At 48.6% G+C, this 18,473-nt stretch overlaps 1 protein-coding gene across 1 annotated transcript in view; it reads right to left on the bottom strand.

Moving 5' to 3' along the window:
• Positions 1-1,841: 1,841 nt before the first annotated feature.
• Positions 1,842-18,473, bottom strand: part of MFHAS1 (multifunctional ROCO family signaling regulator 1) — a 122,743-nt gene continuing 106,111 nt past the window's right edge. Inside the window, exon 3 of the mRNA XM_075556742.1 lies at positions 1,842-4,786. Coding sequence (XP_075412857.1) covers positions 4,753-4,786 — 34 coding nt within the window. The 3' untranslated portion in view covers positions 1,842-4,752. The remainder of the gene's footprint in view (positions 4,787-18,473) is intronic.

The following is an 18,473-nucleotide window of genomic DNA, read 5'->3' as shown; positions in this document are numbered from 1 at the left end:
TAGTTGAGGGGAGGAAGCATCCAGGATCTGGGGGAAAGCTGTGTTCTTCATCGGTACTACCTCGCACCTCGACTGACCCATCTCCTCTCCTAAACCCCTCTATGAGGGGATCTCCAGTGGCCGACACTTGAGCCTTGGGTCTCCACTCTGCTCTTCCCCCTTCATTCAATATGGTATATATACACATATACACACATATACGTCCCTTTGGCACCTCGTGATCGCACTGGCTGGTGTGCTTCTTCCATGTGGGCTTTTTTGCTTCTGAGCTACATGGCCGCTTGTTCACCTTCAAGCCTTTAAGACTCCAGACACTATCTCTTTTGATAGCCGGGCACCATCAGCTTTCTTCGCCACATTTGCTTATGCACCCATTTGTCTTCAGCGATCCTATCATGGAGGTGTGCCTCCAATGATATGATTTTTTGTTTTTTGATGCCTGATAACTGATCCCTTCGGGACCACTCGATCACACAGGCTACACCAAGTATTTTCACATGAGACACATCCCATTCCAAAACCTAAACCTGACTCAATTGTTTCCCAAATGGCTCTAAGAAACCTCTCTCCTGAGATATTAATTTACGCACTTCTCAAACATGGTTCTGGAATCAAGTGTGAGAAACTCGGTGATCACGCTGAGGACGTGCCATGAAGAAGGTCCCAGGTGCCAACATAGCGAGTCATCCACAGGGGAAGAATGTGCGGCATTTCCATGCATCTTGGCTTGTAGACTTCCCCAAGGATTTGTGGACATCCTCTGGGACCAAAGCCTGAGACATGCACTGCCAAGCCACCCCAAGGTGGTCTCCCACGTGAGACAGACAACATTGATAACGATTTCTCTTTGGGCCTTCAAGTCAATTGACTGACTCAGGGGCCCTACTTATGAAGCTCTGCCAACCTCACCATCATTGCCATGTTTGGGCCCATTGGTGAAGCCACTGTGTCAACCCATCTCACTGAGGGTCAGTCCTCTCTGCTAGGAGGGATGTTGTGAAGGTCAAGGTCACTGATTCCGGGCTACCTCCATTGAATTGTTCTGCCAGCCGCTTGCTATGTTCCTGTTTCCTCATGCATTAAATGAAGGTAGCAACTTACTTCAAGTTGCATTAAGCGAGTCTATGCAGGATGAAACCTACGCACGCACACAGCTAATCTTACTGTAATTGCTTATAGAGCTACCTAGCTAAAACTTTTAAGATAATTTTTGTTTTGTGTTTATTTTTAAGTTACCTACCATGTATAGCAGGGAGCCCTTGTGTCATAGTGGATTGCTAACTTTGAGATCAGCAGTTCGAAACCACCAGCCATTCAGAGAGAAAGCTGAGACTTTCTACTCCAATAGATTTCGTCTTGGAAACCCGTGGGAGCAGTTCTACCCTGTCCTACAAGGTTATTATGAGTATGAACCTACTCAATGGCAGTGAGTGACCATGTTATAGCATGTGACACTCATTGGTTATTTACACTGGTGGTGAAGCTGAAAAATACATGTTGAATAAAACTTTAATTCTCAACGGAATCCAGACTTGCTGCAGCCATTGAGGCGGGATGATACCCAAGTGCTGAAGACCTGCCTGAACTGGGCATTTCAAGCAGGGCCCCTTCAGCTCTCCCTTAGAGGCACTTGCACAGCCCCTGCCAGCTGTCACCATGCACCACCCAGAGCATGCACCTCTCACACGTGGCAGGGTTACTGCTTGATGAAAAAGGAAACTTAAATAAAAAATGAAAAGTTATCCCTTAAGTGATGCGATTGAAAGTTAAAGGGATGGGGTGGGGGGAGGGGGTCTAAGGGTGGGGTGAAGAGATGCCAAAGAAACCAAAACAAGGAATAATGCACTGAGACCTAATTGGCTTCACCATTTCTTTGTATTTTTATTGAACGATTCTGATATTTTTAAGTTTCTCCCCAGTTAACAATTAAATGGGAAACCACAATTACAATTCACAAACGGTGGCGTGAAAAATAACCACACACCTCATCAGGAATTACACCAAACCGCTTTCCTTTTTATTCATTCAGATGAGAGTCCAATGCAAAGATGAGCCTGTCATTGAACTTTTTTTTTCTTAGACCATTTATTCTGGCTGCACGTTTACGATTCCAGGAAGTGGCGCAGATGCCACCAGTCGCATGAACGGAAACCACAGCCAGCATGGAGGCCATTTGTCTGAGGCAAGGCCCACGCGGTGGCAAGGAGTGCCTCTTGTGCGTCGGGAAGTGCCTGTCCACCGGGCTGGCTGGGCGCCTTCCCAGGGTGGAAGGGCAAAGCGTGGTCTCCTGCACGGACGGTGAAGAGTCCTGCATTGTCGGCTGTCCATCCAACCCTCCCACCACCCGGAAGCAAGTTCTCAACTGTTTCCTGGAGCTTCTTTTGGTCACGTGACCCTCGGTCCCGCGGAGACACTGGGGTTTCTCACGTTACTTCTCTAGGGTTCAGGTGATAGCACAAAGCGTCACTTGTCAACACCGAGCAGCTGGTAAGAACGTGGGCATTTCCGTTCACACGAACAGCACACCCTGCCGGGCAGGTGGGCCGAGGGAGTGTTAATTTTCCTCCTTTGCTATGGTCCCCTAAGTCACACCCGTCAGAGTCTTGTCAAAAGAATGGTCAGCGTTGGTTCATTGGACAGTTTAGGAACTGTCTCAGGCCAAGTAAGAAAGACAAAAACAAAACATTGTATGCCCAACAGTTCAATGGTCCATAAAGCAATTAAATGTTACCATTCGATTTATACTTACACGCGCACACACACACATACAAAGAGAACTGTGACCGAAGAAACCAAAACATTTAAATCCATCTCAACTGCATTGTCAAGGAAAACTCTCAACCTTGAGGCATCATGTTCAAGTATTGAAAATGCAAAAGCCAGAATGATCCCATTGGATTGTGTGATCACGAGAAATCATGTCAGTTTAACTGCAGGCTTTGGGGTCAGTGAGGATCATTCTTGGGGCACAACAGTCTACAAAAGTTGGCGGTGGCACTCTGCGACGCAGCCACACGTGGACTGGTTTTTTCTTTAAAACTGTGTTGGGATTTTGTATACTGCGGCATTTCAGGGGTCAATACTTTATAAAAGTGAGTGAGAGATCAATACCAGCGGGCTCACCTTCCTGGTTTAACATCAGTGATAAACAGTTTTACACATTTCCCCGACTGACACACTGAGAAGGCAGATGTAAACAGATTCTTTGCGTCCCTCAGAACAGAGTGTTAAGTACTGCAGCAGATGCTGTTGGGCCCCAGATCAGGAGGAGGGCAGCGAGCAATGTATTTGGTTTGCATTTTAAGTTTTACTGTGGAGGGCCTTTAAAGCAGAGATTTTGCGAGTTCCTGGCAGCTAGCCAGTCCTATCGCAGGCTCTGGGTTTATAAATAGCCAACAAGGGATTCTGCTCTCCTGTTAGAAACTCACCATCTTAAGGCTGAAACACAGACGGCTTTCAAAGTGTCCTGTTAAATTTCAGACTCTGTTCTGGGTGGGTCGGGGACCAACGACAAAGGAACTTAGTAGATGAGCCCTTTGTGTTACTCAGAACTGACTTCCATCCATCTTCAGCCACACAACGGTTCCCGTTCTCTTGCTCCTCCCTTGAGGGCCCTCACACTTGGCCTCCGCTACTGAGGGGAGGCAACAGACCATCAGCGGGCCAGTCGGTAACAATCCACCAAACCCGAACTACAGGGACGGCCATCAAGTCAACTGTGACCCAGAGGGACCCGACAGGGCAGGGTGGAACTGCCCCTGCGGGTTTCTGAGACTAACTCGTTATGGGAGCAGAAAGCCTTGGTTTTCTCCCGTGGAGCTGCTGGTGGTGTAGAACCGCTCACCTGTAGGGAGAAGCCCAGTGAAGAACACTGTGCACTGGGCTCCGTGGCAAACCACAGCTGTGCCCCAAGCCTGGCCACAGAGCGGCTCTGCTGGGCCTGAGCCAGGTGTGCACACGGGAAAAGAAAGGACCTGCCCACTCCGCCAGGGCCTGCGATGGGAGGGAGGGGCGAGGCCCGGAGCGCTCGGAAGGTGCCGGCTGACAAGTCCTTGGTGATCTCTAGGGACTAACACGGGCCCGTGGGCTAACAGATGGTGGCTCTTAATTTTTATCTTTCTGGAGTAAAAGAATTAAAAGACATAAACACACGCACACACAAATTATGCTAAAGTAAGAAATCAGCCCCATCTTGGCACAGTTCCCATGCAGAATATTGCACCCAGTGTTAACTAATGCTAGAAGCTTCAAACGGTATAAATTTAAATGTATTTGCATATTATAAAAATAAAGATAAACATATACATATTTTACACTAGCTACGGAACAGCAATGAACGTCAGTCGATCCTTCTTTCACATGGAACAGAACTGAAATCTGAGTGCTCTAACTCCTGCCGCCTGGACGGGAACTATGGCTTATATGTGCATGGAAAACAAAATCCCTGAGAAGCCATCGGCCCTTTTGCGTTCCTTTTCTTCAAGTAGCGCTCTCCTTGGAGGATCACAGTTCTGAGGTTCAGGTTGTGAGACATTTGCTCCATATTTTCTCTCCTCCTCGCCGTCCTGCCCAGCCCCTCCCCGCCTCTTCAGGAAGCCGGGGGCTGTGCTCCCTCTGTGAGAGCCCCCTGGACGCGTAAGCCCCTCAAGGCCACAGAAGACGCCTGGAGTGCGGAGGGCTGACCGGGGGCGGACGGGGGTCCAGGTGAGTTCTGATCGCCTCTGTTCTCCACAGAAATCCCACCGCCACAAGTTACTGGTTTCTGTGCTTCTCACCAACATTCTTCCTGGGGGGCGGGGGGGGGGGGCAGAAGGAAAGGATGACAAAAGTAACAGAGACATCATGATAGTCTTACAAAGAAAAAATGAAGTGACACTATAATCTTATTTCATGGGGCACAGATTTTCATTTCTTCTAGAATTCTCCATAAATCTCCAGCTACTGATGTCCCCCCAAAGAAACTGCCTAATCAGTAGGAAATGAGACAAACGTTTCTGTTTGGGGTGGCAAACTCAGTTCAGACATAAAGAGACAACCACACTAATTGGCTAGGCCACTTATTCCATTGTAATTTCACAGCTTAACTAGATTTCTAACTAAGAACCCCAAACTCTTAAACACAGACTACTTCTTTCCACAAACCCACACGGGCACACAGTCCAATGAACCCTCTAAGAGAGGAAATGCACACGAAAAATCGAGAATGGCCAGAGGGGAGTCACCCGAGGCTTACTCTGCACGTGGACCCTGCACCATCGTCCATAGCCCTCTGCAAACCATGTGTTCACAATTTAAGCTCTGATGGCATTCCCTCCGTTAGATTTGGATTACATTATTTGCAGTCTTTGGATCACACAGGCTGGTGTGCTTCTTCCTTGGTTGACGCCTTGCTTAGATGGCTGCTTGTTTGAAGACAAACCTTTAAGACCCCCAGACACTATTCTGTCTGATAGCTGGGCACCATCTAATTTCTTCACCACACTTTGCTATAGCCCCATATCTTCAGTGATTCTTCATGAGGGTGAACATCCTGTAGGGCCATGCATGCCTTAAGAACTAACTGTTCTTAGATTGGGGCTAGAATTAAGTGAGTCTGAAATTCATTAATTTATCTATGATTTATAAACATGTCTCTTGTTTAGTTTAGAGACACCATTGTCATTTTACGTTCGCGAACATTAACAATCATCTTCCTGGGGCATAAAGTAATTCTTTGGATAGTGTCACTATTAATTTAGCTAATGGTATGGGACGTGAACAACCTGGTTATCATGCAGAATTCATTGGAAAGTGGATTATTATAGGTACAGTTAGGTTAAAATTTAACACCCTACCATCTGATCTCCCTTTCAATGCAATTTTTAGTTTGTTCTAGTTTTGAATATTTTCTACGTTTGTTTGGATTGAGGTTTTTCTGTTATACATTGTGATTTTTCTTTTAATATGTTGGGGTTTTTCCCTCAGGATATATATATATATATATATATATATATTCAGTTTATGAAATCCAGGATAGGTAAATCTAAAGAGGCAGTACTGGATTAATGGTTTCTTAGGGGCATAGCAGGGGAGGCTGAAGGGAAATAAGGAGCTAAAAACAATGAATATAAGAAATTTTAAAAATGTTTTTAAAATGTTCTAAAACTGATTGTGGTATTGGTGGTCCAACTCGATATGATCCAACTATTAAATCATACGAAATGTGGATTATGTGTCAATAAAACTTAAAATGGGGAGTAAAAATGGCAATCTACCTGGATTTAGAAATTGTTACTGTGAAGTGCTCTCGAATCGGTCTGACTCCTCAGGGGAGGCCCTATGGATAGCAGACTGGCATGCTGCCGTGCCCGCTTTGCAGTCACGGCTGGGCACGCTAGGTGGTGCCAGGGCTGCACTGTGGTGGCAATCTGGCTGACGGAGGGACAGCTTCTCAGTTAGCAGTGAACCTCCTCCTTACCGGCCACGGAGTCCTCCTTCAGGGGCTGGTCCCTCCTGAGAACCGAGCTGACGTATGTGAGACAAGGTCCCTCACCCTTGCTTCCAGGCAGCATTCTTCTGCGGTGTACTACTGCAGCACAGACGCGGTCGTTCTTCTAGAGGCCCGTGGTAGAGTTCATATTCTTTGCCAACACCTGCATTTGACGACATCTTCTTCACTGCTGTCTAGCTTTCTTATCACACAAGGTGCTTGGATCAGGTCCACCCATGTTCTCAAAGTGACAGTTCTGATTTTTAACACTTTCAAGAGATTTTCGGCCAACAAAATTGCCCAGTGCTCTAAGTCATCTCATGTCCTGACTGCTGCTTCTATGGAGTTGATCGCAGATCCAACTGAAATGCACCCTGGACACCGCCAGCATTGTCTGGCGATGCGGAAGGTGCCCTGGTGGTACTGTGGGTTACTGGCTGGGCTGTTAACCACACAGCCAGCAGGTGGAACTCATGAGCCACTTCATGAGAAAGATGAGCCATCTGCTTCCTCTAAAGATCTTTAGTCTTCCCCACACTCTTATATAAATATATTTACATATGTACATTCTAGTGTTTAGACCTCTATAAATACTCTTTGTCACCTAGTTCTTTCCTCTATTTCCTTTTACTTTCCTCTTGTCCCACTATCATGCTCAGCCTTCATTTGGGTTTCAGTAATTTCTCTAGGTTACCTTGCCCTTGCTGAATCCCTACCACTATCCTCACACCCTCCTTGCCACTGAATTTGGATCACTTGTTGCTCCCGTCCCTGGGTTGGTCAGCACCACCTCCTTATCCCCACCTCTCCCTCTCTCATGTCCCCCTGCAACCATTGGTCCCGTTGTTTTCTCCTCCAGACTATTCATCCACTCTATCTCATCTAGATAGATCAGCAAGATAGGCGATATCTACAGGTTTAGTATTAAGGCAGCAGATGGACAATGGGCCTCCACTCAAGCACTTACTCAATGCAAGAACACTTTGTTCTATTAAATTGGCATTCCAGGATGCACACCTTCCCGACACGATTGCTGAAGAAAAATGTGTGCATAAGCAAATGTGGTGAGGAAAGCTGATGGTGCCCGGCTATCAAAAGATATAGCGTCTGGGGTCTTGAAGGCTTGAAAATAAACAAGCAGCCATCTAGCTGAGAAGCATCAAAGCCCACATAGAAGAAGCACACCAGCTGTCTGACCATGAGGTGTAGAAGGGACCAGATATCAGACATCAAAGAACTAAACATCATATCAGTGGGTGCCCACCTTCCTGATACGATCAATGAAGGCAAACATGGTGAAGAAAGCTGATGGTGCCTGGCTATCAAAAGATACAGCGTCTGCGATCTTGGAAGCTCGAAGATAAACAAGTGGCCATCTAGTTCTGAAGCAACAAAGTCCACATGGAAGAAACACACCAGCCTGTGTGACCATGAGCTGTCGAAAGGGCCAGGTATCAAACATCAAGGAACAAAAAAAATCATATCATTGAAAATGTGGGTGAGTGCAGAGTGAAGACTCAAAGCCCATCGGCAGTCAACTGGACACCCCCTCACTGAAGGGTTGTGGGGAGGAGATGAGCCAATCAGGGTGCAGGGTAGCAACGATGAAACATATAACTTTCCTCTAGTTCTTAAATATTTCCTCCCCCCACTATCATGATCCCAATTCTACCTTACAAATCTGGCTAGACCAGAGGATGTACATTGGTACAGATATCAACTGGAAACACAGGGAATCCAGGGCAGATGACTCCTCCAGGACCAATGGTAAGAGTGCCGATGCCTGGAGGGTAGAGGGAATGTGGGGTAGAAAGGCGGAACTGATTACAAGAATCTACGTATAGCCTCCTCCCTGGGGGATGGACAGCAGAGAAAAGGGCGGGGAGAGATGTCGGACAGTGTAACATATGACAAAATAATAACAATTTATGAATTATGAAGGATTCATGAGGTAGGGGGGAGTGGGGAAGGAGGGATGAAACGAGCAGCTGATATTAGGGGCTCAAGTGGAAGGCAGATGTTTTGAGAATGATGATGGCAACAAATGTACATATGCGCTTGACACAATGTACGTCTGTATGGATTGTGATAAGAACTGTACGAGCCCCCAATAAAATGATTTTTTAAAAAAGATCTTTAGTCTTAGAAACCAAAAGGCGTTCTAGCCTCTTCTATAGTTTTGCTATGGGTCGGGATTGATTCAATGGCAGTGGGTTTGAGTTAGCATATTTGGGTGGAAGATGAAGCTTTTTGTTCCCCAAAAGATTTCAGGTTCTAGAAACTGAAAAGGGCAGTTCTACTCTGTTCTCCAGGGTCACCACAGGTCAACCAGGTGGGTGCCAGTGGGTTTGGGCTTGTTTTGATCACGAGGTTGCTCAGGGGTCCACTTAGAAAGGATTCTATGTGGAGGTGTAATCCTTGATCTTCACCAGTAAGTGCTTTAAGCCCTCTTGGCGCTCAGCAAGCAAAATCATGTCACCTGTCATGGGTTATTAATAAAATTGATGCCAAGTTCCTTCTTTACATAACCCAGCTTCTCTGATTATCAGCTCGCCATTCAGGGTGACTACTATGGTGAAAGGCTACAACTTTGACACACATTTTCCTGATTTTAAATCACGTGGTATACCCTTGTTCTAGCCCAGTGGTTCTCAACTTGTGGGTCGCGACCCCTTTGGGTGGGGTGGGGTGTTGAACCACCCTTTCACAGGGTGGTCCGATTCATAACAGTAGCAAAGTTAGTGATGAAGTAGCAACAAAAATAATTTTATGGTTGGGGGGTCACCACAACATGAGGAACTGTATTAAAGGGTCACGCCATTAGGAAGCTTGCGAACCACTGTCTACCTGAACAATTGTCTCTTGGTTTCTCATGAGCACAATGAAGTGCTCTTGAAATTCTATTCTTGACAACGCTACCCATAATTTGTTACAATCCACACTATCAAATGTCTTTGCACACACAGAGAAGATCTGGTGGTACAGCGGTTAAGTGATCCACCAGCCAAGGGTTCAAACCCACCAGCCATTCTGTCAGAGAACGTGAGGGCAGCAGACTCGGGAGTCCGTGGGGAAGGTTCCATCCGGTGCGGTAGAGCGGCCGCAGGGCAGACTGGCTCCCAGGCGACAGGTGTGCTCTGGCTGAAAGCAAAGGCGGTGCTTTCACGTCACGTTTTACAGACAGAGCTGTTCGAGTACAAAGAAGCGGCTGCATTGGGGCTCATTTAATAGCCATGAACGGCAGGGCATCAAGATGGTTGGAGAGGAACACCCTAACAGGCCCCATCATTCATTCATGTTGGGTTTCTTACCAAGGCAGACCAGCCGGTGCTTTGAAGGCTCTGTAGCTGTATTTCATGAAGAGCAGATCGGCAAGGCAAGGCAAGGACAAAGCATTTGGGACTCCTTAGCCCACCCACCTCTCTTCAGGAAGCTTGGTTGCCTGGACCCTGATCATTCTGCCCAAGAATCGGCTTGCTCACTCCTAATGCTGATGGCAGCCTCACCAACATTAGCCCCCTGCCCTTTACTAAGCACCTCTGAATGCTGGGAGCTAGGCCATTCACGGCGATGCATTATTTGATGAGTCAACTCAAACCAATCCACCAGGGAAGCCCTCTCCTGTTGCGCGCCTGACAAAGAAGGAAACTGAGGTCCCAGGAGATTATTACCCTTTCCAACCGCATGATCCAGGGAGCAGCAGAGCCAGGGGTTCACGAGGGCTATTTGACTCTTGCGTAGGCCTGACAGCTGTCGCAGAGTTGGAATAACTTGAGCCCTAGGGATCGCTTCACATTTCCAGGGCACTCGGCCACGAGGACGTTTCGAAGCCCATTAATTTAATAAGCTTGCAGTGCAGAACGTTTTGCAAACAGCCTCAAAGTCACTTTATAACAATAATAACAATAACAACAATAATAAACCCAACGATAAAAAGGGTGGCAATATACAATTACACGTACCAGCCAAGCAGTTGATTTTGGGGAGGGTGTGTGTGTGTGTGTGTGTGTGTGTATTTTAGATCAGTGTGGGAGATGTGTTATGTAAATGTTTTTCTCACTGAATCTAATGAACCTTTGGAAATAGGAAAATGCCTAGTTGTCTGCTCACAAGACAGGGGAAGACTGTCCCAACCAGCACCTGAGCCACAGGAATACCTGCTCGAGGCTCCCGAGAAAGGCTATTCCACTGTCCAAGGGTGGCAAAAGAAAACCAGCTTGCACCCCCACCCCCAGAGAGCACTTTCATACCTGGCCTCGTATAGAAAAATAAGTGAGCTATTAAATCTCCTAGCCTGTCCACTTCTCACTTCCCTATCTCCTTAACTCCTACTCGCTTTTCAAGACTCACTGCAAATGCTGCTTCCTAGAACCGTTAGATTCTTCCTGACGGGCCTCTTCTCTGTATTTATAGGGTCTGTTCAGAAAACTCTCTTGGCAGGCGTTGTGGTTTAACTCCATGAGACATAGCGGTATCTGGTGATTTCTGGGATTCCCATTCTTCTCAAGGAGACTTGGATTCTTGAGAGCAGTGTCTGTCTTACCTGGTTGTGCATCACCCACACCTAAAACAATGCCCAAGTGGAGGTACACGCAGGACAAAGAGCTGTTGTGTGAATTGTATGTCTTGGTCACATGGAAAAAACGGCCAAGAGACCATCACTCTAATGGAGGCATAAAAAATGTTATGGAAATAGCGACTGATGATAGTGTTGAAGGTGTTTGCTTAGGCTTGGCCAAAGTCCAAGTCTTGGGGCCACACATGAAGTTAAAGGTTGTGATGTTATACCACGTCAACCACTTGCATCTTGAGTTTAGAGAAATGCAAACTGGTGATGTAAACTCTTCAGGAAGGGCCCGCCACGGTGCAGCGTCAGGAAATTAGGCCAGAATCAATGAGGTGAGGTAACCGAGACTGTGTTCGAGGAGCAGGAGGTTTGAGAAGACATGCGAGCTGTCTTGACACATGAAGGGTATGGAAGGGAAGACAGAGGCTCTTCCTAGGGGTCTCTCAAGGCCAGATGGAGAGGAGTGATGACAAGGTATTTGCACACTTTTTGTTTACAGTTGTTACTATATGAATTGAGGAGCCCTGGTGACATCGTGGCTATGTGTTGGGCTGGGATCTGCAAGGTTAGCAGTTTGAAACCACCAGCAGCTCCTTGGGAGAATGGTGGGGCTTTCTACTCCCATTAACAGTTACAGACTCAGAAATTCACGTGACCAATCCTAGCCTGCCTTACAGGGTCGCTAAGCGTCAGGACCCGGTGGCCCGGAGTCGCTGTTACTGTATGGGAATTGAGCTGCCTTGTGCATTAGTGAGTCTCTGGGTTGGCTGCACTACACGATCCACCTAAAGATTGGTGGTTCAAACCCATCTGGCAGAACGATGGAAGCAAGGCCTGGTGATCTGCTTCTATAAAGATCACAGCCAGGAACACCCAACGGGCTAATTCCACTCCGTAAGACAGGGAGCTGCTGTGCGTCAGAACACACTGGAAGCCAACTGGTTTGTTTTTTTGTTTTTATGAATGTGTGAATCCTGAAATAATTCAACTACTTTTTCAGCAGGCACTTCTTGATGGCTGGACAAGGAGAATTCTAAGGCAAAATGGGATGGTGGACCTGTGTCAGGTAGAAGGGTGTGTCGCAGCCTACACGACTGGCCGAGGCCCAGCTGGAGGCACTCTGGTTGACCAGAGGCGAAAGCACAGGAAGGGGGCAGCCCTGTCAGAGCAGTCACTGGGGTCTCCTTCTGAAGGCATCTGAGTCCCGCTGAGGATCTTAAACTTCAGCCTGTAATTGTCAGGAAGCTGACCGAGGCTTTTAAATATAGAGATGGGACTGGGTCTGACGTTGAAAGATACGATCAGTCTGAAGGGCAGTAATGGAGCAGTAAGCCAGCTCAGGCTTTACCTCAGGGCTCTGGGTAGAGGCAGACGGGCCCAGATGAAGGCACAAGTCTGAAGAGAATGTTAACACAGCCAAATTCACCCCCGTCAAGCCACACAGACACGACGGGGCAGCGGGCTCCACGAGAGAGTGCATACAGGGCAGGGCAGGGAGGTGGAGGGGTTGAAGCTGACAGACTCCCAGCCTGGGCTAGGAGCGACGTCACCGCAGAAGGTAAGAAACAGACCTAAGAGGAACTTCAGGGAGGAAGTTTTCCATCCCGGTTACAGGACTACCAGGGCAACTGCCAGGTAGGAGGTGGGACGTGCAGGTTTGAAGGAACTGAGAGGCCATCCTGGGGGACTCAGGCCCAGATCCCACCCAGTGGTAGAGCCTGCTCTGGCTGGATGTAACCAAGAATTCATTTCCCAGGTGTTTAAACTTTGGGCTGAAATAGAAGCCATAGCCGTGGTAGTTAAGGGCATTTACCACAGAGCAGCACAGAGCCCGGGGGCCACAATTCAGGCCTGAGGCCCAGGAACAGTGTAACTGAGGGCACACGGTCCATCTGCCCAGGCGACTTACTGGGGTGTTCCAGCCAGACCTAGCACACACACACTGCCGTTGAATGGATTCTAACCAAGAGAGACCCTGTGATAGGGTTTCCAAGACTGTAACTCTTCACAGCTTTCTCCTGAAGACCAGCTGTGGGGTTTGAACCAGCATCCTCATGGTTAGCGTCATTCGGGCGTAAGGAGGCTCAAATAGTCAGAGGTGTTCACGCTGAGGAGTTTACCCAAGTACTGGAGGCATTCACGATGTGACGTGAGAGAACTATGCCCCTCTCTTTCTCCTTATTGCATGAAGGCAGGGCTGGGTGCTGGCGTTACAGAATAACTGCAAGGCAGTCTCACATACAGGACCCCGCGAGGGGGAGGCACGCCAACATCCCACCTAACTGTCCAGCATGCACGCTCACCTTCCTTGGACAGGTGCCTCAAGAAGCCAACCTGTGCAGGGCAAGGCAGTGAGTGGGTGTTATTTTCAGAGATTATATATATATATATATGACTGGGATCTTCATATGCCACCCAGAGTGTGCACCGCTGATATTACCAGTAAAGCCAAGTTTGCGCTGTGAGCCAGGGACCTTCTGTGGGAATCCTGGCTCCATTCTTGGCCGTGTGCCTTGAGTCGGCCAGTGGAGGTCTGCACCTTGCCGTTACGAGCGTCAGGTGGGTTAGGAAGAAGAGTCTAGTCGCCCAAAGAGCTAACAGAAACCCCGTGCATCAAAATGGTTCCATCCCGGGGCCGTGGGGCAGCACTGGGCGGAGGCTGGTTCCACTGGGATCCCCAGAAGTCAGGGGCCAAAGTTTAAGGCATGCCTATTTTTATATGGCAAAAATTATGCAACATGTCTCACCTACAACTGTCTACATGCTCACAGCTAGCCCATGAAAGAAGCACCACTGTGGTCTGTCCGCAGCCCGAGCAAAAGGACATGGCTAAGATTCAGCCTCCAGAAGTGGAACACCGCTGTGAGAAATTACTGACCAGCTCGGCTCTTTGTAACAACTTTCCCCATCTCGACCAACTTGACCTTTTTCTGATATCATTTCTTTAAAACATTAGATGAAAAATTGAATTATTCTTTTCTTTTTCCAACAAGGGGGGTGTGTGGAGAGGTGTCTGATATATGCAAGATTACCAAGAGTTAAACAGTACAGCCAAGCTGTACCATGCCGGTTCCTCACTGCGAATTGCCCAACGTGACCGGACTGAGGAATGCATTCAAAAGTGTAACTTTGTCACTGATGCCCTAAACCAGTGGTTCCAGGCCTTCCTGAGGCCACGACCCTTTAATAAAGCTCCTCCTGTTGTGCTGACCCCCCACGCATAACATTATTTTCGTTGCTACTTCCTAACTGTAATTTTGCTACTGTTATGAATCGGGCGACCCCTGTGAAAGGGTGGTTCGACCCCCAAAGGGGTCACAGCCCACAGGTTGAGAACCGCTGCCCTAAAGAATCCCTTCATGCCCAATCCTCTGTTTTCGGAGTGGCGCTGTGGGGGGAGGAGCCTGAACTTTCCCCAAATCCTCAGGGTGCTCCTTGGCCTATTTAAGAGGTCCTTTCTGCTCCCCAGAGGCTGACCCTTAAGCCCGGAGCTCCTAAAGTCTCCAACTGGGAACAGTAAAATGGATGGCCAGGGGCATGGAACACTATGTTTTCCACTTAGCCGTCCAAGAAAGAATGGAGCTACCTACCTAAGCAGAGAGGGAATTCAATCCAGCATCAACCCTGATGGGAGACGGAATAGTTTAAGAATCACAATCCCGCTCAGTCTGTGAAGCAGCGAGCAACACGCTGTCTGCTCCTGGCAAATCCCAGGCACATCAATAGGGCTCGATGATGCACACCCAGGGGCGGCCTTGCCACATAGCCATCCCCACCCATCCCTTCAACGCCCCGGGTCAGCGAGAAGTTCTCAGGCCGGACAAAACCAAATGCTTCCGGCTGGCCTGCCCACCTGCCCGGCCTTTTTATTTTAAACCAGTCTCTGCACACGACTCCGGGTTAGGCAACCTGAGACTGTTTGCTGCCAGGGTCTTTGGACTGCGGGGTTTGTTTTTTACAAAAAGGCTGTCTTCATGGACCTTAAATACCCGCAATGCGAAATAACGTAACTGCCAGGCTCCCGTGCAAAGCAATCACGGCACTTTTGAGCAGCAATGAGGAAGTGGACCAGTCCCGTTTGCTGGTGAACCTGAGGGTGCGCGGCCACGGGGCACAGCTTGACAGGTGGTCTTGACAGCGCTGTGCCGTCCGATGCACAGGGTCTGCCCCAGTCAGAACAAACTCCCTTCTCTTTGGTCTGCCACCTCCTGCCAGTCCACGGGGGCAGCAGGGCATGGGTACCCTGCAGTACAGCCTCCAGGGAAAGGCCCCCGTTAGGAAATAAAGTGGTAGATGCGACTTCCTGCAGGTTCACGGGTGACTCCATTAGGAAATCATGTGGAAGAGTGGGGGCAGCATTAAGGATGCTCCGGAGTGCAACAGCTCCATCTGCTAACCTGTGAAACTCTGTAGTGTCTAAATCAGCAGTTCTCAACCTGGGGGTCGCGACCCCTCTGGGGGGGGTGTCGAACGGCCCTTTCACAGGGGTCCCCCAATTCATAACAGTAGCGAAATGACGGGATGTAGCAACAAAATAATTTTATGGTTGGGGTCACAACATGAGGAACTGTATTAAAGGACCGTGGCATCAGGAAGGTTGAGAACCACTGATCTAATGAAATTCAGTAGATAATTCAGGCTATCCGGTGGTAGGGTCCTGAGTATACAGTTTAATTGGGAGTGGAGGGGCTTAGTCTGCACCTCACTAAGAAAGGGAGAGAAAACCGTCTTCATGGTACCACCCATCAAACGCAGCCAGCAAACTGCCGTTAGTCCAAAGGGGCTCACAGTCCCTCTGAATGGGAACATTATATGCCTGTGCCTGATGTGTACCTACATAGAGATTCACACACACACACACACACACACACACACACACACACAATTTAACAAGAACCCTTGACTTTCTTTGCACTTTTCTCACTGCAAGTATAGTTAAGACTCTTAATGTCAAAGGCTTAGTATCCCATCAATGTCTCCAAAAACTCACTGCCATTGAGTTGATTCCGACTCATGGCGATCCTAGGGGGCAGGATTGAACTGACCCCTGTGGACTAACTTTTTACGAACTGGAAAGCCTCATCTTTCCCTCAGGAAAAGCTGGGGGGGGGGGGTTCAAACTACTGATCTTGTGGATCAACTGCTCAACTCGTAGCCACTATGCCACCAGGGCTCCCCCCTTTAATGTCTAGGGGTCAATCATGCGGCCACTGAGGCTCAGTGGTAGCATTCTTGCCTTCTCCGCCGGAGTCCTGGGCTCAATCCCCAGACAACAAATGGTCACTGTGGAGGCTTGTTGCTATGCTCTCATAGCACTTCAGAAAGGCCCATCAACTTGGTCACTGAAAACTCTCAGCCCACACATGTCGTAAGTCCGGATGACTGGACAACAGCTAAGAACAAGTCCTGAGGGGACTGGTCTCTGTCAGAGGAGCTCCGGGAACCCTCTCTCCCCAGTGAGCAGGGGCTAGCAGAAGGGGCGCGAGTGAATTCACTGCCGTTAGGTGGACCAACGAGAAGCCAATGCTGCAGTTGGAAACCGTCGGGTGCTCCTCAAGAGAAAGACAATACTTCCTGCTCCAGCACAGAGTTACAATCTCGGAAACCTGCAGGGGCAGCTCTCTCCTGTCCTCTTGAGTCACTGTGGGTGGCATACCTTGATGGCAGTGAGAGCGAGAGATTAAGACACCCCTGCTGGTGCAGGGGTGCAGCACTCAGCCACCAAGAGGATGGCAGTGCAAATCCACCTCAGCTGAGGGAGAAAGGCTGGGATGACAGCCTAGGACAACCCACGGGGCAGTTCTACTCTGTCGTAATAGGGTTGCTATGAGTCAGAATCAACCCAAAGGTGCCCAACAGCGCCAACAGCAGGCTGCCAGAGGCCACACGCATGTACAAGAACTTCTTTCAGTCTCCACACACTCGGCACTTAATCTGTTTAATACCCACCTAGCAAGTGGCAACACTACTGCCGGCTGTGACATGCAATACACTTACTGATACGGTATGGCAGGCACAAGGGACTACAAATGGGCAGGAAGTATCCTTTAGGTGTAACAGAAATGTTCTAGAATTTGACTGTGCTCAGAGTTGCATCTCTGTAAGCACTTTCTGGAGACCGTGATGGTATGCAAGTTATAAATCTAAACTTGAAGACATGCATCAGACACAGCTCCATTCCTCAAGGAAGTCACAATCGTGCACAGTCACCCAGGCAAATTCCCTACCAGGCAGATTTCCATCTAATCTGATACAGATTCAAAACCAATAAGCTTGAAAAACAGCTGAGGACTGCTGAACTGTGAAAAGGACTCCCATTTCTATTCAATAGCCCGCTGAGGGCAAGAAGTCACCCAGCTCCCCAGTTTCCTCCTGGCCTGGGAGGCACTTCACTACCAACCACTGAGACTAGTTATAGAAGGAGTCGCTTTGAGCACAACAGTAAAACACTAAATCCTGATTTCACCTATAAAAGAGAACTTGAAATTACTGCTTACAACTGGACCCGCGGGGAGTACCATGATAGATGGAGGAAAGACTGAAGTTGTCAAGAATTTAATTTTACGTGGACCTACAGCCCATGGTATTGGAAGCAGCAGTCAGGAAATTAAACTGTGTATTCCGCTGTGAAAATCTTCAGCCCTCTTTAAGTGTGGAAGAGCAGGGTGTCGCTCTGAAGGCTAAGTGAAGGCCTTTCACTTGCCTCCCATGCGGGTGAAAGACAGACAACGAGGAAGGAGGCCTACGAAGAATGGCGCTTTGGAATTAAGGTGTTGGCGAAGAAAGTTCCACAGACTGCCAGAAGAATTGCTACCTCTGTCCTGACAGAAATACAGCCAGAATGATTCAGAGAAGAGAGGATGGCAAGACTTGGGCACATACACTTTGGACATCTTATCAGGAGAGATCGGCTCCTGGAAAAGGTGTTCATGCTTGGTGAAGTGGGCGGCGGTGAGAAAGAGGAGCTTGAAGGAGGGCGCCGGCACAGTGAGTCCAACCACGAGGTCACACGTAACAATTGTGAGGATGGTGCGGGCGCAGGTGGTGCTTTAGTCCAGTGCCCAAACGGAGTCAACATGAGTCGGAACCAACTCGGTGGGGCCTGCCTACAAGAACTAGCCAGGGGAATCCACGACTTAGGAGGAGGGCGAATACTATGATTTGGCTCCGGCCTGTTGAGCCAGCACGGTTGTTACTAGCCTTCCTGTCACACGGAGCCCTTTCCTGATTTGAATTAAGCATGGTATGTTCCGTGCCCAGGGGTAGGATGGGTTGTGCCAACTGCCATGCAACATGAATCAGTTTTGCCTTGGCACTGTCACTTGATGTTGGACCAGAGAGTCCCCAGAGTCAAGGATAGGACCTCCTGGCCAGGGAGCCCATCCTTGGGGAAATTAGTTCAAGGACTAGGAAATCGGAGCATGCACACCCTTGAGA

The sequence above is a fragment of the Tenrec ecaudatus genome, chromosome 8 (genome assembly GCF_050624435.1).
Source record: "Tenrec ecaudatus isolate mTenEca1 chromosome 8, mTenEca1.hap1, whole genome shotgun sequence".
Classification (NCBI taxonomy): domain Eukaryota; kingdom Metazoa; phylum Chordata; class Mammalia; order Afrosoricida; family Tenrecidae; genus Tenrec; species Tenrec ecaudatus.
Note: the sequence above shows the minus strand (reverse complement) of the source record. Positions and strands in the feature narration are given on the sequence as shown.